The sequence below is a fragment of the Euwallacea fornicatus genome, chromosome 8, assembly GCF_040115645.1.
Source record: "Euwallacea fornicatus isolate EFF26 chromosome 8, ASM4011564v1, whole genome shotgun sequence".
Classification (NCBI taxonomy): Eukaryota; Metazoa; Arthropoda; class Insecta; order Coleoptera; family Curculionidae; genus Euwallacea; species Euwallacea fornicatus.
In genome coordinates this window covers 40,800-61,419 of record NC_089548.1, presented here as the reverse complement: position 1 = coordinate 61,419, position 20,620 = coordinate 40,800, and the positions used below count along the sequence as shown (strand labels likewise).

Below are 20,620 nucleotides of genomic sequence, written 5' to 3'. Positions count from 1 at the left end.
GATCTTCTTCCTTTTCAGAGCGCGAATTATGCCCGCCCAGGGGGCATTGTTAAAGGCGTTCTCGATGTCCAAGCACACCATAACGCAAAAGTCTCTGCCTTGAACCCACTTCTTTTGGATATCTTCTCTGATCCCTTTAATTTCAAGCATAGCATCGATCGTCGATTTTTTCCTTCGAAATCCAAATTGCATATCGGAAAGCATGTGTCCTCGTTCGATCGCCTCGTTCAGTCTGTTACATATGATCTTTTCATAGACCTTACCTGCAGTATCGATCAAATAGATCGGTCTAAATGTAGTCGCATCGTTCGGAGACTTCTTAGGTTTGCTGATGAATACGAGCCTGGCGATCTTCCACAGCTTAGGGAAAATTTGCCTGGTAAAGTACCAGTTGTACATGTCCGTCAGGAACTGTAAATGCGTCTTATCTATCCGGACAAATATGTCGGCAGTGATGCCGTCCGGTTCTGGAGCCTTCCTAGAATTCATTGAACCGAGAGCCTCGTTCAGTTCTGCTACATCTATTTTGGGAATCAGCTCGACCCCGGGTGACGGGTGCCGAATCCGCACGGTCACGGGTCGGCCCAACCGGGAAGAGCACGTTGATTTGTTCCTTGACCGTGCTTGCTGAGATCGCGTTGTAAGCACCCAGCTTAAGTCTTTTGACTGCAATCTGGTACGCCTTTCCCCAAACCTCATCATTCAATTCTGCGACAAGCTCTTTCCACTTGGCGTTCTTGCTCTTCCTAATCTCTCTCTTCAGCTCCCTCTTTTTGTCTTTGTACGTCTCCGTCAGTTGGTCCACAACCATTCTGCTTCCGAGTTGGCGTTTGCGCGCCCTGGTGATGTCCCTCCTGGCGGCGATGCACTCGTCTCTTTTCTTCTTTACCCTGTCGTTCCACCAATACGCTTCAGGGCGAGAAAAAACCCTGCGCCTTATGTGGCGATCACAGAATTTGATAATCTTTTGGACCACTTTTTTGCATGTCTGCCCCGCATAAGTACCAAAGAGCTCGCCCACGCTCCTCTCGAACGGGGAGACGTTGGTTGGCGTGATTTTCCATCTCCCTCTGGCGCGGTCCCTTCCAGCGTTTGCACGCTCCCCCCCGTCGGTCCGGCCGCCTTTAACACAAAAGCGGACCGCCGTGTGGTCGCTCAGGGTCTCTTCATCCTCCTCGACCCTCCAGTTTATGACTTGCCTGGCGATCCTCTCGTTGCCAAATGTGACGTCGATAATGGACTCCCCCGATTTACAGGCATAAGTCGGAACCTTACCCACGTTAAAAGCGACCATGTGATGTGCTGCGAGCCAGTTTTCCAGCAGTGCCCCCCTGCGGTTAGTGACCGAGGAGCCAAAAATCGGCGTTTTGGCGTTTAAGTCCCCCCCAAACACAACCTTCTTTGACCTAAACCTATGTGAATGGGTAAACAGTTCGTCAAGTAACGATTGAAACTTGTCGTCCGACCAATTCGGAGAAAAGTAACACGAAAAGATTACCACGTCGTTTAATTCGACGAAAACGTAGCCCTTCGCTTCAACCTTATCAATTACATTCTTTCAATTAACTAAACTAATGAAACAGTCCTTATTGCTATCGACTATATCTAAACCTTTAGCTATGTTACGGTTCGGTTCGATACCCAGAATGATGTCAATACCGTATTTACGGGCGTTCCTGTCAGCTAAATCATGCGCGGCTCTGCATCGCAAGACGGATATAGTTCTCGCACCCGGTGATCGATTTCGCAACCTAGTTGTGTTATGTAAGTCCTCAGGCATATTGTTTACTTTTGCCCGCCGATATAGGTGTCCTCCTCCTTGCCGTGACCACCAATTTGTAACATGGACACTCTAAACTCTGCGCCCTGTGCTCCCTATTTTCCTTACACGCATAGCACATGGGGACGTTCTTGCACTCCCGTGCCAGGTGTCCCTCTTGACAACAGTTCAGGAATTTCTCCTCCATCGTTTCTTTGATGATGCAACCGGCGGCATTATGTCCGTAGCGGCTGCACTTAAAACATCTTATCGGTGCGTCCGCGGGAACCACCCTGCATCTGGACCACCCGATTCTAATATGTCCGGCCTTAAGGATTCTGGCAGCCAGTCCTTGTTGCATCCGCACAAACGCGTGCTTGAGCCCCGCTCTGTTTGCCTTCCTGGCCAGTCCGACTTTTGGAGCGGAAGATTCGCCATAGGTCCCCACGATTGCTGCTACGATGTCCTCCTCGTCCACCGTCTTGTCCAAATCTTTAACAAACACGGTTGCGGTACGTTCAATCAATACCCCTTGGCCAACTTCCTTCACACACTCTTTAATCCTGTCAAGAAAACGTCCCTTCTCACTCTCGTCGCCCGTAAATCCCACTTGAATGTGTCCGTCCTTGCTCATGCGCAAGCTTTTGACTTTGATCCCCATGGCATCCACGTCAATATCCTTTTTGAGTCCCCTGACTATCCTGGCATAGTTTTGCTTTTGCCCCTCCTCGAGCTTGATTCTGACCGTGTCAACTGTTCTTTTCCTTTCCACAGATTTCCAGGCCGGAGCAGTCTCATCGCCGTGAGCCTCATCGGAATGCATTTCTACGTCGGTCCCGGCAAGCCGTTCTACCCTCCGTCTCCTGGTGAGGACGCCGTATATGCACAGGTCGTCCCCCTCGTCTTCTCTGTACAGGAATTCAAGAATCCTCCTTACTCTGACTGTACTTCCTGCCTTGATGGTGGCAAAAGCGAGCTCCCTTCTGCCGCATTCCACAGACTTTTCCCTCACCTTGGTGAGTATCTCCAGGATATTCCTCGTTTTGTCAATTCCCTCTTCCTGCGGATTAACCTTACACAGGTAAGTAATCCTATCAGTATCTTTACTTTTCTTAGGTTCGTCTTCACAGGTAAGTAGGTCGTGCTGCTTAAGCATGTACATTTTCTGAGGGGTCATGCCCTCCTTGTTTACCAACTTGGCCAGTTGGACATTAGTGTCGGAAAGCTCTTGCATAAACTTGCTGGGTTCGTTCCCGACATCGCATATGACTACTACGTCCTTTCCCTCCTGCTCGAGGATGCTCCCTTTTTCTGTAGTTGTTTTAACGTTAGATTGAATGGGCCAACTCTCTTTAACTATTTCGTGCAAAAGCGGTAAATCCGCATCGGAGTCTAGCATACCGTTAATTTTACGGATACGAATCCTATCCTCGTCAGTCAAGTGCGATATCTGGGTAACGGTGGTCCCGGTCTCCTTTCGTACCAATTCCATGGGCGGAGTTTGCGTGCTCTGATCCCCCATGCTCGCCCCTGTACTGATGGTCTCAATCAATTTCCACATTTCGGCACTGTTAATCAAATCGGTTCTTTTTTTCAGAGCGACGATTCCATCTTTAATTTCCTTTCTTGTATTAACGTTCCTGGCAATGTGTACCGAAACATCAGTAATAATTGTATGCATGGACTTGATCGTGTCCTTCAATTTTTTAATTAACGTCTTTTGTCTTTCAATATTAGCCTCTTCCTCGTATTTGCTGGCAAAAGGAACGTTTAGGGAGCGCAAGGATTCCGCTCTCTTGCGTTTCTTGGCCACGGAAGTCTGAGATTCTTCGTCCCAGCAAAAATGAATCACCGCTCTCTTGGAAGAGCAGGACACATCATCGCCAGAGTCAGTGCACAACTCCACGTCATTTCTTTCCCTACTATACCACGATACGGTACGGGTAAGTTTCTTCGCATATTCTACGCCCCCAGTCTGCGAGACTGCTTTCTCCCCTTGCCCGGGGGCCTCCGCCATCCCGCGGTCCCGAATCGGGTGCGAGAACTTACTCATCTTACTTACAATTAAAGTGTACTACACCTAAAACGATCAATACACCAAAAAGGAAAATTACGAAATTTCGCAACCTCCCTATTGTTCCAGTAATAGGGAGTGCGCGCCGCAAACACGCTTCACACCGATCTAGCGAGACCCAAACAATTTTTTGTTAAGGATCGTGTATCGGTATCGGGGAGCGCGCCTATAAAGACCTACGCAAAGGATACAAGGTCGTGCTTTAGAATGTCGATTAAAAATTAATTCGCCAGCTAATTAGTTACTGATTACACGTCGTAAAGTATCAAAACACCTGATTAGGGATTGTTAAGACTTGAGGGGCCAAGACTTGATATGTTAGTTAATGTAAGTCCCAAAGCTACGCCCCTGCACATCTTGTATTTGCTTGCTTCCCAGATGTCACGACCCGCCATAGTTGATACAAATGTTTTATTAGTCAAAATTCCTCGGCTTTGTGTTCTTCCAAAGAGACTATATTGCGAGGCAATCAAAATATAAAATGTGCATGGGATGTAGTCCTTGAGTGTCGAAATATCCCATCGTTACCCTTAGCGGTAGACAAAATTGAGGGTACCGTCACGTTCCGTTCGGAACGACGGCCATATTCCGGTCACGGGATAATCTGTTCTGGTCGTCGTTCTGGGCATAATGGGATTCCTTCAAGGGAAAGTCATCCCGAGTAGTAGTACGCCCATGTCGGTTGGCCATTACCTCCCAGTACTTAAGGGCTGGGAGAGGGTGGAATCTCTCTTTTATTTCTGCTCGTCTGCACAGTTACAACTCTGACCATTATCGCTGACAGTTCAATACCTCAAACACCCGACAAAGAAAAATTCGTACTAATACTCGGCCACGTAACCAAGTAATCTCGTGTTCGCTTCAAGTTTAGTTTAGTAATAACTATTTACGAATCATTTAATAAATAGTGCAATAGTTTGACGGGTTGTCCTAATTCCGAGATTTTCGGGAGATCCCACGTGTACCTCGCTAAGCAGGTATATAGTCCGTCCTGGACTCTCGTAACATAAAAGTACAACGTCGGTAACGTGAACCGACAAGTACTACAAGTAGTGCTCGCGTGTAAGCGCTCTCGTATAATAACTCGCGGGTGGTATCTCCAACCTCCAAGGAAGGAACCCCTGCCTATCGTTCAACATTTGGTCCTTCGAGCCGGATCTTCCCAGCAACGTCGAGGAAAGCACCAACGAGGAGTGAACATCAGCTTAAAGGTCAGTCTTTCCATATTTACACCCGCTACCCCAAACAATCCACTAATTCCCTCTCACCATTGAGTATATATCGCCACGGTTTCACGTTAGTTTGTACTCGGTAAACTTAACATAATGTCCATCGTAGATGAACAGTTTGCCCCAGAACTCGTTTTAAAGAAATTAAAAAATAGCAAAGCCCAAATCAAGGGTGAGCTAACGCGCTTCACAAGTTTTTTAAATAAAACCGATTTGGATCAATGCATCGAATTACTGCAAGCTAGATATGATAGCGCAAAATCCATATTAGACAAGTTCAAATCGATCCAAACGGAATACGAAGAGTTACTAATTACTGATTTTCCCAGTAACTACGACGAAGGGGAACTGGGAGAAGAACGCGATAATTTTGAAACTCGTTATTTCGAGGCAGTAGCTATAGCGCAAGGTGTGCTAGAAAAGCACTTTCATAATCAACGGCAAACCAATGTAAACGCAAATCGGAACACTGAATCACCATCGACCAGCGCATCGCTACAGGCCATCGCTGGTTCAGGTGACTCAGTCGTTTCACCCAAGTCATGCATTAAGCTTCCATCTTTAACCCTACCTGAATTTAGCGGGTGCTACGCGGATTGGCAACGATTTCGTGACATGTTTATGGCAGTGATTCACGATAACCATGCATTATCGGATGCTCAACGCTTCTACTACCTAGAAGCATCTCTGCGAGGCGAACCAAAAACGTTATTAGCATCACTAGCTCCTACCAACGCAAATTATGCTATTGCTTGGGACCTCCTTGAGAGACGATACCAGAATACGAAATTTATCATTAACTCACATTTAAAGGAAATCATGGAGTTCCCTGCGTTAGCCAAGGAATCGCATATCGCGTTGAGAAACTTCTCAAACCATTTCTTCAAGAACTTTCGCGCATTAGAATCCTTAGGCGAAAAGGTCCGTGAGTGGAACACCATGTGGATTTATATTCTGGTGTCCAAGTTAGATATTAGTACAAGACGCGAGTGGGAGAGATACTCCCAAGGCATAAATTCGCCAAAAATCGACCAATTTAACGAATTTCTAATGCAGAGATGCCAGGTATTGGAAGCAGTTGACTCAAGGGTGTGGTCAAACCCTAAAAAATCTAATGAATCAAGATCCTTTGCCACCACTAGCACCACGTACCGACCAGCGTGTCCGTTCTGTAAGGGTGAACACTTCATATATTCATGTGAGGAGTTCAAAAGGTTATCAATTTCGAATCGGTTTGAAAAGGTAAAAAGGATGAATTTATGCACGAATTGCTTACGGCACGGACACAAACTGTCGGAATGTCGGTCATCGGGATGCAAAATGTGTCGGCAAAGACATGCGACCCTGCTTCATAAGCCACAACAACCTTCGCGAGCTGGTAACGTAGACGTCAATCGGGACAACGGAAACAGTTCTCGCCATGACAATTCAAACCCTCACGAAGGCACCAGTGAACAAAACACATCACATCCGATATTGACAAATACCTGTCAAAATGCCAGAAATTGTCTCATGCTACTATCGACGGCTGTGGTAGATGCCTACGGCAAGCACAAAACCCGAATTCCGTGCAGAGTACTGCTGGACTCGGCCAGTCAATCTAACTTCGTAAGCACAGCCATGATTAAACAATTACAACTAACACCGTCAAAGGTCGACATTCCCGTCTTAGGCATAAACCAAATACAGACGAGAATATCGCATGCCACGGACATATCAGTTGCATCTCGAACCACAGCCTTCAAAACAAAATTGAGTTTTCTCGTCGTGCCGAAAATAACAGAAGTAGCTCCGCAAAGCTACTTCGATAAATTAAAACTAAATATTCCCGATGAGTTGGTTCTGGCGGACCCGGAGTTTAATGTACCCTCTGAGATAGACATGCTTTTGGGTTGCGAAGTATTTCTGGACCTCCTCTGCATAGGACAGTTGAAACTAGGCAGAACTCTTCCCACGCTACAAAAGACATTACTGGGCTGGATAATAGCCGGCAGAGTCCCACATCAACAAGGCAGACTCGGTAAAACACAGTCAATGATGTCTAACTGTTTTCTTGCGCAGAACCCGTTGGAAAGGGGTTTGGAAAAATTTTGGCTTGTTGAGGAGGCCAACTCGCATTCCTTAAGTCACATGACCGAGGAAGAGCGTGAATGTGAAGAGCACTTCATTAAGACCACAGTTCGCGACGAAGGTGGCAGGTTCGTGGTGAAGCTTCCATTGAAACAGAAATTCACGGACTTGGGCGATTCGAAGCAAACAGCGCTCAATCGTTTGTATGCAATCGAAAGACGACTGGCAAAAACCCATGAACTAGGAACTGCCTACCGAGCATTCATGCAGGAATACAAGGACCTCGGACACATGACGGAGGTACCGCGTGAACCAACATCATCGGAATTCCCTATATACTATATACCGCACCATTGCGTTCAAAAACTGGAAAGCATGACTACCAAGCTAAGAGTAGTTTTTGACGCTGCATGCAAAACCACAAAAGGTTCATCACTGAACGACGTCCTGAAGGTCGGGCCCACGATACAAAAGGACCTATTCTCAATATTATTGAGATTCAGGAAACACAACTTCGTGTTGATCGGTGACATAACCAAGATGTATCGGCAAATCTTGGTAGACGAGCACGAGAGGGATCTTCAGCGCATAGTATGGCGAGACACACCCAATGAAGAAGTCAGACACTATCAGCTCAACACGGTCACGTACGGTACAGCTTCAGCCTCGTATCTCGCGACGCGTTGTTTAATTAAAATATCACAAGATGTAGCTGAACAATGGCCGCGCGAATCTGAAACAATAGCGTCTGACTTCTATGTTGATGACTTGTTAACTGGCTCTTCAGACCTCGACTCCCTGAAACGATTGGGAGAAAACATCCGCCGAATCCTCGCAAAATACGGATTCGAATTGAGACAGTTCAGATCAAACGCACACCAATTGCTGGATGAAATCGCCAAGGATGGTCACGAGAAAAAATATCTTATAAGCGATGACTCCAGCAGCAAGACCTTGGGGATTTCGTGGGTTCCCAGTCTTGACACGTTTGAATACGATTCGAAAAAATTCGCGGAGACTCACGGCAAGGTAACAAAACGAACAATATTGTCGTGGGTCTCGAAAATATTTGACCCCTTGGGAATCGTGGGTTTCTTAACAGTACGCGTGAAACTGTTAATTCAACGTCTCTGGCAGCTGAAAATCGATTGGGATGAGGGAATTCCAAGCCAGCTGCACGCGGAATGGGTAAAACTAAAAAACGAAATAGCAAGGGTAGGCCTATTGCAAGTACCGCGTCACGTGCTTGTTAATAAGCCCAAGACCATAGAAATACACGGTTTTTCGGACGCCAGCGAAAGGGCTTACGGGTGTTGCATATACCTGCGCTCGATAGATGAAAACGGACAAATTGCGAGCCATTTACTGTGTGCGAAGTCCCGCGTCAGTCCTTTAAAAGTCCTCTCGTTACCGCGATTAGAGCTCCTCGGAGCCGCGCTGTTAGCAGACCTGGTAAAGAGGTCTGCTGATATTCTGGCGCTACCCATAACAAAAACGTTTTTATGGACCGATTCCACGATCGTTCTTTGTTGGATCGCGAACGAACCTAAAAGGTGGAAGACTTTCACCGCCAATAGGGTGGCGGCGATTCAATCACTGACCGATATTGATGACTGGCACCACGTAAAATCTGAGGAGAATCCCGCGGACATCATATCGCGTGGTACCAGCATAAGGGAACCAGCGAATCGTCAACTATGGTTTCACGGTCCCAGTTTTCTCGTAAAACCCGAAGGGTGGCCTAAAGATTCGGCCATTTCAAGGTTCGCGGCTCCAACTAAGGACACGCCCGGGCTTAAGGAAGCCCCGGAGGTGTCTCTAGTAGCGCAATGCCCCGATGACGAGATATTTGACAGATTTTCGTGCCTTCATAAATTATTACGCGTCGTGGCATACTGCGTAAGGTTTGGGAGCAACGCAAAGTTACCCAAGGGGGAAAGAGAAGCTGGGCCCCTGAGCCCCGGCGAAGTGCAACAGGCGGAATGGCGACTTATAAGAATAGTTCAAGCAAGATCGTTTCCTGCAGAAAGTCGCGACCTAAGCACTGGGAGGCGCGTTTCTACCAGAAGTAAATTAAAGTCACTCTCTCCGTTCCTTGCTCAAGACGGCATGATTAGGTTAGGCGGTAGACTATCGAACTCGAACTACACTTATAACGTAAAGCATCCCATCGTACTGCCCGCCAAGCATCCGCTAACCCAACTCATCATCGCGCGCGAACATAGACGCACCTTGCACGCAGGGGCCCAGTGCACCTTAGCTCACGTCAGGCAAAGGTACTGGCCTCTGAATGGCAAACAAATAGTGAGGGCACACATCCGAAAATGCATGACATGTTTCAAGTCCAATCCGAGTAACACCCTCACTCCACGGATGGGTGAGCTGCCCATTTCCCGCGTCACGCCATCGCGGCCGTTCTCGTCCGTGGCAGTCGACTATGCCGGGCCATTCGAATTAAAAGATGGTAAAACCCGGTCTCGAAAAACGATCAAGGGGTACATTTGCATCTTCGTGTGTCTCGCGATCAAGGCAGTGCACATAGAAGTTGTCACGGACCTGACCAGCGACGGATTCTTGAGTATGCTAAAAAGATTTGTTTCAAGACGAGGCCTATGTTCATTCATATACAGCGACAACGCAACGAATTTTGTAGGTTGCAACAACGAGCTCAGAGCAATTCAAAACATTGTGAGGTCTAGTCCATTGCAGAACTTTTTAACAAACTCAAACATAAAATGGCAATTTATGCCCGCTAGATCTCCACATTGGGGCGGGCTTCATGAAGCGGCGGTGAAGTCTTGTAAACATCATTTAAAGCGGGTTTTGAATGGCTCTCGGTTCCATTACGAGGAATTTTATACAATAACAACGCAAATCGAGGCGATTTTGAACTCCAGACCTTTGATCCCTATGAGTTCCGATCCCAACGACCTAAAGGCATTCACCCCGGCCCATTTCCTAATTGGGCAAGAGCTCACGGCCATACCCGAAAGAGATCGCACCGATGATAAGGTCAACTTCAACAAGCGCTACCAGCACCTCCAGATCATCGGACAACACTTCTGGTCCAGATGGCGGAAAGAATACCTTCACCAACTGCAGACACGAAACAAATGGCAGATTCAACCCAATCACGACGTGCAGGTTGGCGCTTTAGTGCTCCTGAAGGAAGATCACGCACCATCGCTATGCTGGCCGCTGGGACGAATCACGGCCGTTCATCCCGGACCAGACAATATAGTGCGAGTAGTTAGTGTAAGAACCAAGGGTGGCGTTCTCAAAAGATCAGTCGCGCGGGTGGCTTTGTTGCCAGTGGCTTAAGTTTAGGGACTCTAGGAACGTTAGCAATGGGATAGTCAATAATTAGGTACACCGCATTTGTAGCACGTATTGTTGAAAGTCAAGCATGGCCTTTCAAGGGGGGGAGGATGTTAAGACTTGAGGGGCCAAGACTTGATATGTTAGTTAATGTAAGTCCCAAAGCTACGCCCCTGCACATCTTGTATTTGCTTGCTTCCCAGATGTCACGACCCGCCATAGTTGATACAAATGTTTTATTAGTCAAAATTCCTCGGCTTTGTGTTCTTCAAAAGAAACTATATTGTGAGGCAATCAAACTATAAAATGTGCATGGGATGTAGTCCTTGAATATCGAAATATCCCATCGTTACCCTTAGCGGTAGACAAAATTGAGGGTACCGTCACGTTCCGTTCGGAACGACGGCCATATTCCGGTCACGGGATAATCTGTTCTGGTCGTCGTTCTGGGCATAATGGGATTCCTTCAAGGGAAAGTCATCCCGAGTAGTAGTACGCCCATGTCGGTTGGCCATTACCTCCCAGTACTTAAGGGCTGGGAGAGGGTGGAATCTCTCTCTTTTATTTCTGCTCGTCTGCACAGCTACAACTCTGACCATTATCGCTGACGGTTCAACACCTCAAACACCCGACAAAGAAAAATTCGTACTAATACTCGGCCACGTAACCAAGTAATCTCGTGTTCGCTTCAAGTTTAGTTTAGTAATAACTATTTACGAATCATTTAATAAATAGTGCAATAGTTTGACGGGTTGTCCTAATTCCGAGATTTTCGGGAGATCCCACGTGTACCTCGCTAAGCAGGTATATAGTCCGTCCTGGACTCTCGTAACATAAAAGTACAACGTCGGTAACGTGAACCGACAAGTACTACAAGTAGTGCTCGCGTGTAAGCGCTCTCGTATAATAACTCGCGGGTGGTATCTCCAACCTCCAAGGAAGGAACCCCTGCCTATCGTTCAACAATCAATAAGATAATGATCCGAAACATACAGCTAGGCGAGTTAAACAATGTTTTCACAATGAATCGATTTCAGTTGTGCCGTGGCCTTCACAGTCACCCGATTTGAACCCTATTGAAAATTTTTGGGTATATCTTAAGGTTGCTGTGAGGCGACATCAGATCAAAAACAGGAAGAACTGTGATCCATAGTCCAACTGGAATGGGAAGCAATTCCTGTTGAGTTCTGCCAGCGCTTAATAAAGACAATGTTTAAAAGATTAAAGGTAGTGATTGCTCAAAAGGGAGAAGCGACCAAGCATTAGACATTTGGTAATATTCGGTTGATAGTTTGGTTTTTTTTTTCTTTTTTTTGATAATGTTTCAAAACTCCTATTTTTATGATTTCATGTTCATTTTGTTTTCACTATTTCCATTGAGGAAATGTATTTATTTTCGTTAAAATATGTTTTTGTGGATTGTTTTTATTATTATTAAATGTGTTACATTTATTTTTTATTTTAATTTTATATCTTTTGAGTGATAGAAATGAAAAATTGAAATTTTTGAAGTGGTCCTATTTCTACGGCCACTACTGTATATTACTACTATTTGGAAATTTCCGAATAAAGTACTACGAAACATAGTCAATGTTCCGTGGTACTGCAGAAACATAGACACCTATTGAGACCTTGGTATCGATAATATTGTTACTAAAATTAAACACTTCGCTCAAAAACATGAAACACCATTGCAACATCATGTTAACATCGAGGCCATGCAGCTATTCGATCCGGACAACAAGGGAAAAAGACTGAAGAGGAACAAATCCTTCGATCTAGTTGAAGGTTGTCTGCTAATAGCAGAATGAGCTACTTAATGGAATATTTGACTATCGTTGAAGAAAAAAGAACTGTAGGGCATCAACAGGTAATAGGTGGATTTTAAGGGTTTTAGCCTTAAGAACTATTAGATTAAAATTGATTGCTTAATATAATTGACCAAAATGAATTTAAAAAAAATGTAGCATAATTAAGATTTAAATAACCGTTGTAATTATTTACTTTATATTATAAACAGAGAGAGTAACATGTCATTTAGAAGTTTTCGCTGCACAGTTATAACCTGTTTCAAATGAAGTACCAATACTGGCATTTTTGTTTCAGATGGATCCCTGAACATTATTGTCACTGCTGACTGAATATCTCGTGATTTTCTAAAAACCCAAATATGTTCGGGAACATACAGATTTAAGAAAACCCAAAAGATGTATAGAAAAAAAAATGAAAATTTCAATGCTCCGAAAACATGACATCACATACTCCACATATTAAAATATAGTTAATTCCCATTTAATGTGGTGCTAGGAAAGTAGAGTTAGAGGAGTGGGGAAAACGGTGGACTAGTAGTACCAGAAATTCTTCATTAATTTAAGAAACAGCTATTGGCCTCATTGGCATTTCTCCCCATGACATAATGTTCTACCTTTTTTCTTTAAAATTCAATTAAATATAGACAAAAAAGGAATAAAAAGAAAAAATCACAATTCTTGGAAATATTCCAGTAGTGCAATGAAAGGGAAGAATAAGAGGGATCATCTACTTTGTCTTGTTAAACAAAGGGAATTGAGTATACCATAGTCCAATTGTAATGTTTGTCTTCGCATTTGGATTGTAGTTGTAGTATTTTTTCCGTTATTGAAGTGATCAATATCATATGATCACTTCAATAATCATATAAATATGCCTTAGATAGATTGTGGAGGGGGTTGTCGGGGTGTTTTATCTTGGTGATTACACTCATTGTGATCTGTTCTGTAGTATGCATGTGCTGTCTTGTTCTCTCTGTAGCATTTGTTTTTAGTATATGTGCATAGTCCAGTAGGGATGTGTACATGGGTTTACAAATTTTGGTGGCCGTTTTGGTATCAATTCCTTTATTTTTGTACGTCAGAGTTCTAAAGTGTTTAATACTTTTAATGATTTCCGTTCTTGTATTTTGTATTTGTTTGGTGAATTTTAATTTATAATCAATTGTCATCCCTAGGTATTTTACTTCCAGTTCTGCTTTCGTTTTTAGTGACTGTGTATTTCTATTGTTGAAGAGTCGTCTTTTAACTGATAGTTTAGAAGTAGCAGTTGATTTTTGGAGGCATTTGGTGCTAGTCTCCATCTGTAGAACCACGTCATTGTGTTATTCGTTAGTATCTGCAGTTTTTCTACCTCTTTCGTTGTGGTTTTATCGTGCGTGATAAGTGTAGTGTTATGAGTATATTGTAGTATATATGCTGTCTTGTCAAATTGATTTTTACCTTGTAGATTATGGTTGTATATGTCGTTTCAGTAAATGTTCTAAAGAAATGGCACGAGTCGCGGTCCTTGTGGGTGTTTCCGCCTAGAGAAAAAGGTAAAGGAAAGGGTGTTATTTGTCTGCACTTCTGAGTGTTGGATTTCCATTAGGTTCCTTATAATATGTATTAAGTACTTTGTTATGTCAAGTTTGAGTAGTTTGTATAATAGTTCTTTATGCGAAACACTCTCAAAGGCCTTATTTATGTCCATAAAGACAGATGTTTTATTGTTTTCTCGGTGTGAAGTTTGTATGTTATTGGTCAGTATAAAAACTAGGTGTATCGTCATGTGCAAAGGTTGAAAGTTGAATTGGTATGTTGATATGTGATATCTAATTAGATTTTGTAGCCTTGCTTTGATTATATTTTTAAATTTTTTGCTTAGTACAGGAAGTAATGTTATAAGTTTATAATTTTATGTTTATATGTTGTTAAGAGGTTCCTTCGACAAACAAAACCACGAAAACGACATTTTGGTTTACGAAAATAGACTGTATTTAATTTCATTTATTTCAATAATGACAGAATTTGTTGGTCTAAGTATAAAGAAAGAGATTGCTTTGTTGGGCGGGTTACGAACTATGATTTTGATCACATATCTGACACCGACACCGTTCCAAGACGAAGAGAAGAAAAAAGAGTGCAAAATTACTTCGATTATCTCTTATGTACTAAGTCTGAGGAATTCCAACCAAGGGTGCATCACCACCAAGAGCTCTTACAGGCTATGACCATGCCGGATGCCATAAATCGCAGCCATCTGGTGAATATCTATACGATTCGCTTTACTGAGGACATTGCAGGCTCACCGAATTGGAGATCGCGGCAATAGTTCCACTGAGAAAGCTCCTTTGAGTAGTAGCATATTTCCCAGACATAAAGCACCTTTGGTTGTGGCCTGATGGGCACCGTGGTCTGGCACCCAGATGGTATTCTTAGAATAAGTATCGAGGTACATGGGCGTAACGTGAGGGATAAAAGTATAAATAACTTAAAAAAATAAACTACAACAAAAATCAATAACTTAAAGTTTCTAACAATGCGTATTAAATAATAGGTACTGCTTAATACCACAGGAAGTTGCCTTAGCTACTTTATAGGGTAATGTATTTTCTAAAGTTGTGATAAAAAATCCTTTAGGAAAATTTATTCGTACCCCACTGGTGAATTTGAATATTTTTCTTGCGTTTCTTAATCTATTGTTCGAATTTGGTCTCTATTGATTTTTGGTTGAATTCTGTTCAATTTCGTCATAAATTACTATCAACAGACCCCGAGTTTTTTTAAATCAATTTGAATTCAAAACAATTAAAAACGTTAAGAGAAAAGTAAATATTTTCAATTTAAATATATAGGGTGTATCAGAAATAAGTACATTAATTTAAACCATCGGTAGATCTTGTTAAGGGCAACATTTTTTGTGGGTGCCATTTTCCTCGAAAACCGCTTTTTATTTTTACATTTCTCTCCGTAAATTCATGATGCATTAATAATTAGTCTTGATGAATTAATGCTATTTTCCTGAAGACGGGGTCAAAGATTTACCTGCTGATACGTGCACCTTCGTTAACAAATCAAATTTATTTATTATTGCGACCGATTAATGTTAATCTTCGCTGTTTCGACAAGTGAAGCCATTTAAATTTATCAGAAATGATTCATTTTTCAAATAGTGAATACACAAACATGATTTTAGCATATGGAGCTTCCGGTGAAAGTGCTGCTGAAGTTCACAAGATCTACTTACAAAAGTTTCCGAGCCGACAAACTCCTAACGAACGCACTTTTATGCATGTTATTCAACATCTTCGGGATTACGATGCATTTAAATCCTCTCTATAAACGTAGAAGACGAAATTTCAAAAGACTTGTAAATATCAAGCAAGAAATTCTTGAGAATGTAGAACTCCGACCAAAAACTAGTACGAGAAGATTGGCGCCTCAATCCAGGACATTTCATTCGACAATATGGCAGATATTAAAACAGCAGCAACTGTACCTTTACCATGTACGAAAAGTGCAATTTTTGAAACCTGAAGATTTACCATGAAGACGTCAATTCTGTGAATGGAATTTTACTAAAATATATGAACACTAACATCTGTATTGTTTCTGTTTTTAACAGATGAAGCTGGATTTAATCGAGAAGGTGTCTTCAAGATGCATAATACGCATATCTAAGCAGAGAAAAAACCCGCGTACTATCCGACTAAACAATTTCCAGGAAAAATTCGGAAATAATGTATAGGCAGGACTCATAAATGGCCTATTTATAGGGCCTTACATAAAGCCTAGATGGTTAAATGGGCAAATATTATTATAATTTTTAACAGATGTTTTACCTGATTCATTGGAAAATTTTCTAATGAATATTCGAGCCAACATGTAGTTTATTCTGGGCGGGAAATCCTACCATTACTCACGAGCAGTGCGAAGTCAGTTAAATGAAAATTTTCCAAGACGATAAATAGGGCTAAATGACCCTATAAATTGGCCCACCAAATCTCCGAATCTAAATCCATGTGAATTTTTCATGTGGGGGTACATGAAAAGTGTAATTTATGCTACTCCGATAAACACAATCGAAAAGTTGAAAGAATGTATAGACAATGTTGTAAAGTGTTAAAGAATCATTTCGTCGGCGATTACAGTGTTGTTTTGAAAATAATAGTGGTTATTTTGAGTACATTTTATGAATGATGTAAGTTAAAAATTTTCTGTATTTGCTTAATGTGTCATTTTTTATTAACACAAAGCTCTATTTACTCCACAATATCACCTTATTTATAAGTAAATCTTGAATTACAATTTAAAAAATAAATCACCAATAATATTCAACATTCCAGACGTTAAGAATTCAGTGCAGGTACAAAAAATGTCCAACCCTTTTTACAATGGTTTTTGGAATATGTATAGGATGTCCCATTTTCGTTGTAATCGTGGGATATCTCGGATATTAACAAAGATAAAGAGTGTAGAGTGAGATAAAAAGTGTTTTGCCCCGGAATACAACTACCCGTTTATACCCCTGAAGCAAAGGTTCACAAAACAAAGGCCTGGTAATTCGGTAACATACGCACTTTATTTTGATAACTGGATATTGCTCAGAACCGCACTGGCTTTTAAAAATTAAAGAATATAACGAAAAAATGGAATGAGGTTATTTGCGTGTAGTTGGCAAGAGAATTCGGAAAAAACTGATCTGGAAAATTCTCGAGACTTTTTTGGTTTCGACGGTGGTGGCGATCAAGTTCGTAATTTTCAGCCTCCCTCCGTCTACGTACTCGCCAATCAGAACTGCCGTAGATCGATTCCCACGGTACGGTGTGTTTGTTTTATACAAAGTTATAGAAATACAAAACCTTAAAAGGTTTTTGCAATCATTATCTAGAACTAGTGATTTTCGTGAGGCCTGGCCAATGTAACAAAGATTTCACACGCCCTGGGCCATGTGCGAAATCTGCATACAGTTCCTTCGCGGTGGCATCCATACAGCCCCCAAATCTCATAAACTAGATAAAGTTTGACAACCCACGCATATAACATAGAACAGGTGGGAATTGGCCAAGTTCACCAATATATAGGCTTATGAACAATTAACGTTGGTCCTGACACTTAGTTTTTGCACTAGAGGGCGTTTTTGAAAATATCGTATTTTGGGACCCCCCTATAGTTTGAATATGTGTTAAGTTATTGAAAATGTATAAATGATGTCGAATAGAGATTTTTACGAAGAATCCAGTGGCATACTCAGATTTTATTTATAATTCTTAGTTTTCGAGATATGGACCAAACTTATGTTGTTTTTTTTAATGGGACACCCTGTATATTTTTACTTATTTTGATTCCCCTAATTTTCCCCATTCCAAAGATACTAAACTCGATATGGTTATTTCAAATAATAATGTTAATAATTGACATTTTCTGAAAGAGGATAATTTCTAAAGGCGGCCATATATAAAACAAAATAATTAGTGACAATTATAATTGTCAATAATTATATTAATAGTTAATATCTAATTAACAATATGAATTATAAAAGGGCTCAACGTATAATTTTATTTTTGGAACGTGAATATATCACTAACAATAACAAATTTACCATTTTTCTTTAACTTCATAATAATGTAAATTAAAGCAAATGTTCAGGTTAGTTCAGGTTAGTTCTGATTCCGACTGATTTCCGTTCACATCTAAACATTTTTGACATAGTTTGGATATTCTGTTTAAGGCGTTTAAAACTATTACCGGGTGTCTTTCTAGGTATTGGAAAGCTTCCTCTGTAGCAATGCGTAAACTAATCATATTTTCGTGTTGTCTTCGATAAATCCTGTTTTTTAAATATCCTCATAAAAAGAAATCTAAGACTGAAAGATCAGGTGATCTGGATGGCTAACGCACAGGTCCATGCATCCCTATCCATTTTTCAGGAAAGTATTCATCTAAAAACGCCTTTGTGTACCTTGAGTTGTGAGGCGGGGCTCCATCTTGTTGATAAAATATATCATGTCGTTGAGCTAAAGGGGTATCCTCTAACAACTCAGGTAATATGCCTTGTAATATTTCTACATATCATGTTGCAGTCAGTCAAATAATAATGTCAATCATGGACATTATTATTTGAAATAACCATATCGAGTTTAGTATCTTTGGAATGGGGAAACTTAAAGGAATCAAAATAAGTTAAAATATACAGGGTGTCCCATTAAAAAAACATAAGTTTGGTCCATATCTCGAAAACTAAGAATTATAAATAAAATCTGAGTATGCCACTGGATTCTTCGTAAATATCTCTATTCGACACCGTTTATACATTTTCAATAACTTAACGCATATTCAAACTATAGGGGGGTCCCAAAATACAATATTTTCGCCCTCTAGTGCAAAAACTAAGATAGCTGGATCAATTCTGTTAACGTCATCATTAGTTTCACTAAAAAGTGACACAGGTTCGCGAAAACCGCATCTCTTTATCTTTGTTAATATCCAAGATATCCTATGATTATAACGAAAATGGGACACCCTGTACTTGGCTCAGTCGACTGGTCAGTACCACGTAATAAAATTTGTCTAATACTATTTTTAATTTTATCTTGATAAAAAGGGCTGAACGAAAAAATAAATAAAGGAAGGTTGTTGGCCTTGAAAAATCTTACACCGAGTTAAAATTAATGCACTTGTCAGATCATCATTAGGAAAATTTTCCATGATGATATAAAGTATTTGGTTACTTTTAATAGCAAGTATGGAAAAGGGCAAAACCAACGAATTCGCTACCACACGAGCACTTCTCGTTCCTTCCAAATCTTATCTGCCTGTCCCTTCTTGATCTTGACTTTTTCTAGATCTCGCGAGTTCTTCAAATCCAAAAGATAAAGTACTTGCTAGTCCCTGTTTCCCAAAAAAAGCTCGCACACATGACCTCTCGATTGCGCCCTTGGTGGTAGTGACCCCGTTCGACAGTGCTTTATCTTAAGATGGCCCTATCAGCTTGCCCCTTCTTTTCTTGTCAGCTCTTAATGTTACACTTTATAACTACTACTAATAAATCTCCGACATACTCATATCTGATACACTCTGTATATTAATATTACATATTTATTTATAAATTATAAAAATTAATGATTATTCGCTCTTTTGCATTTGAAAGGTCTATTTACCCCCTATCTGAAACTTTAATTCCAAGCTTCTTTTTTACCTAAATTAGTTCAGTTGATAAATTGGCTCCCATTGATCTCTCATCAAATCCCTCTTGACTCTCTATGTATTAATAGAACATCGAACTTGATTATAATCTATCACTATGAAATTTATTAATGTCATGAAATCTACGTAAAAAATCAAGATTGAAGTTTGACAATTAAGATACAAAGTATTTCACGCGAATTTTATTTAAAAAAATTATTTTAAAGTATTTTACATACCATATACATGTCAGATAATGAGAGGAAGAACTGCTTTCAGAAGCCATGAGTCCCAAGTTAAACACTAATTATAGTCACTAAACACCGCCAATTTATTAAATAAAACAACTGTCGCTAAGATTACACTAATTTACATGTAGCAGACCAACTATCGGCTACCCTATATTCTAATGAATGTCTTATGGCAATAATCGCTTGCACAAAAGGTAAACCGTATAGTAATCAAATCAAAGGATGAGAGACATGACAATCCGGGGCCAGACCTCTACCACCCAAATCTCGATAATTACTACTCTGTCACACAATATTCATTTCGTCCCCTGGCCCCGTTTTGCCCCCCTTGCGTGTTAAAAACAAATGCGTCCCTTATTCCTGGGGTTCCTGGAAGTCATATCATAAAGAACATGAATGGTTTAGTTTCAACAGAATAGCGAGAAAACCCAGAACCCCGATCGATTACATAGGGTCGTACCAATACACAGAGCCTGTCTACTTAGGGGTATTCGCTAAATTTATGATGGCGCCGACATACAATACATAAATTGGTTTACGCTCCAATTATCAGAGTTTTGGGGTAGTAAAAATAACTATTTTGAACACTGATAATATGATTGTAAAAAACTGCAGATATGGTAATTTTTTAGATTTGAGTGTTCTTCTTACTTTTCGGTACGAATTTATTATGTACTACGTTAGCTTATACAGTAGTAGCCATCAGTATGGAATAGTATTTTAATTTGATAAAATATTTATTAAAAAGTATTAAACAAAAATTACATAAATGCTTGAAGGACTTTATTTAATTTCCTATAATTATAACATAAAATTAAGATTTCTAATTGAAAAACTTTTTAGAAAAATTAAAATGAAAAATTACACTTGGACAAAAGTATGGAATATTTTTTATATCATGATATGAAGCCTGACATCGACGCTGCATTGAATCAATTAGATTC

At 41.0% G+C, this 20,620-nt stretch overlaps 1 protein-coding gene across 1 annotated transcript; it reads left to right on the top strand.

Annotated features, from left to right (window-relative positions):
• The first annotated feature begins 5,158 nt into the window (after window positions 1-5,158).
• On the top strand, window positions 5,159-10,453 carry LOC136340757 (uncharacterized). Its single transcript, XM_066285071.1, has one exon. The coding sequence runs from the start codon at window positions 5,159-5,161 to the stop codon at window positions 10,451-10,453; it is 5,295 nt and encodes a 1,764-aa protein (XP_066141168.1).
• The last annotated feature ends 10,167 nt before the right edge of the window (window positions 10,454-20,620 follow it).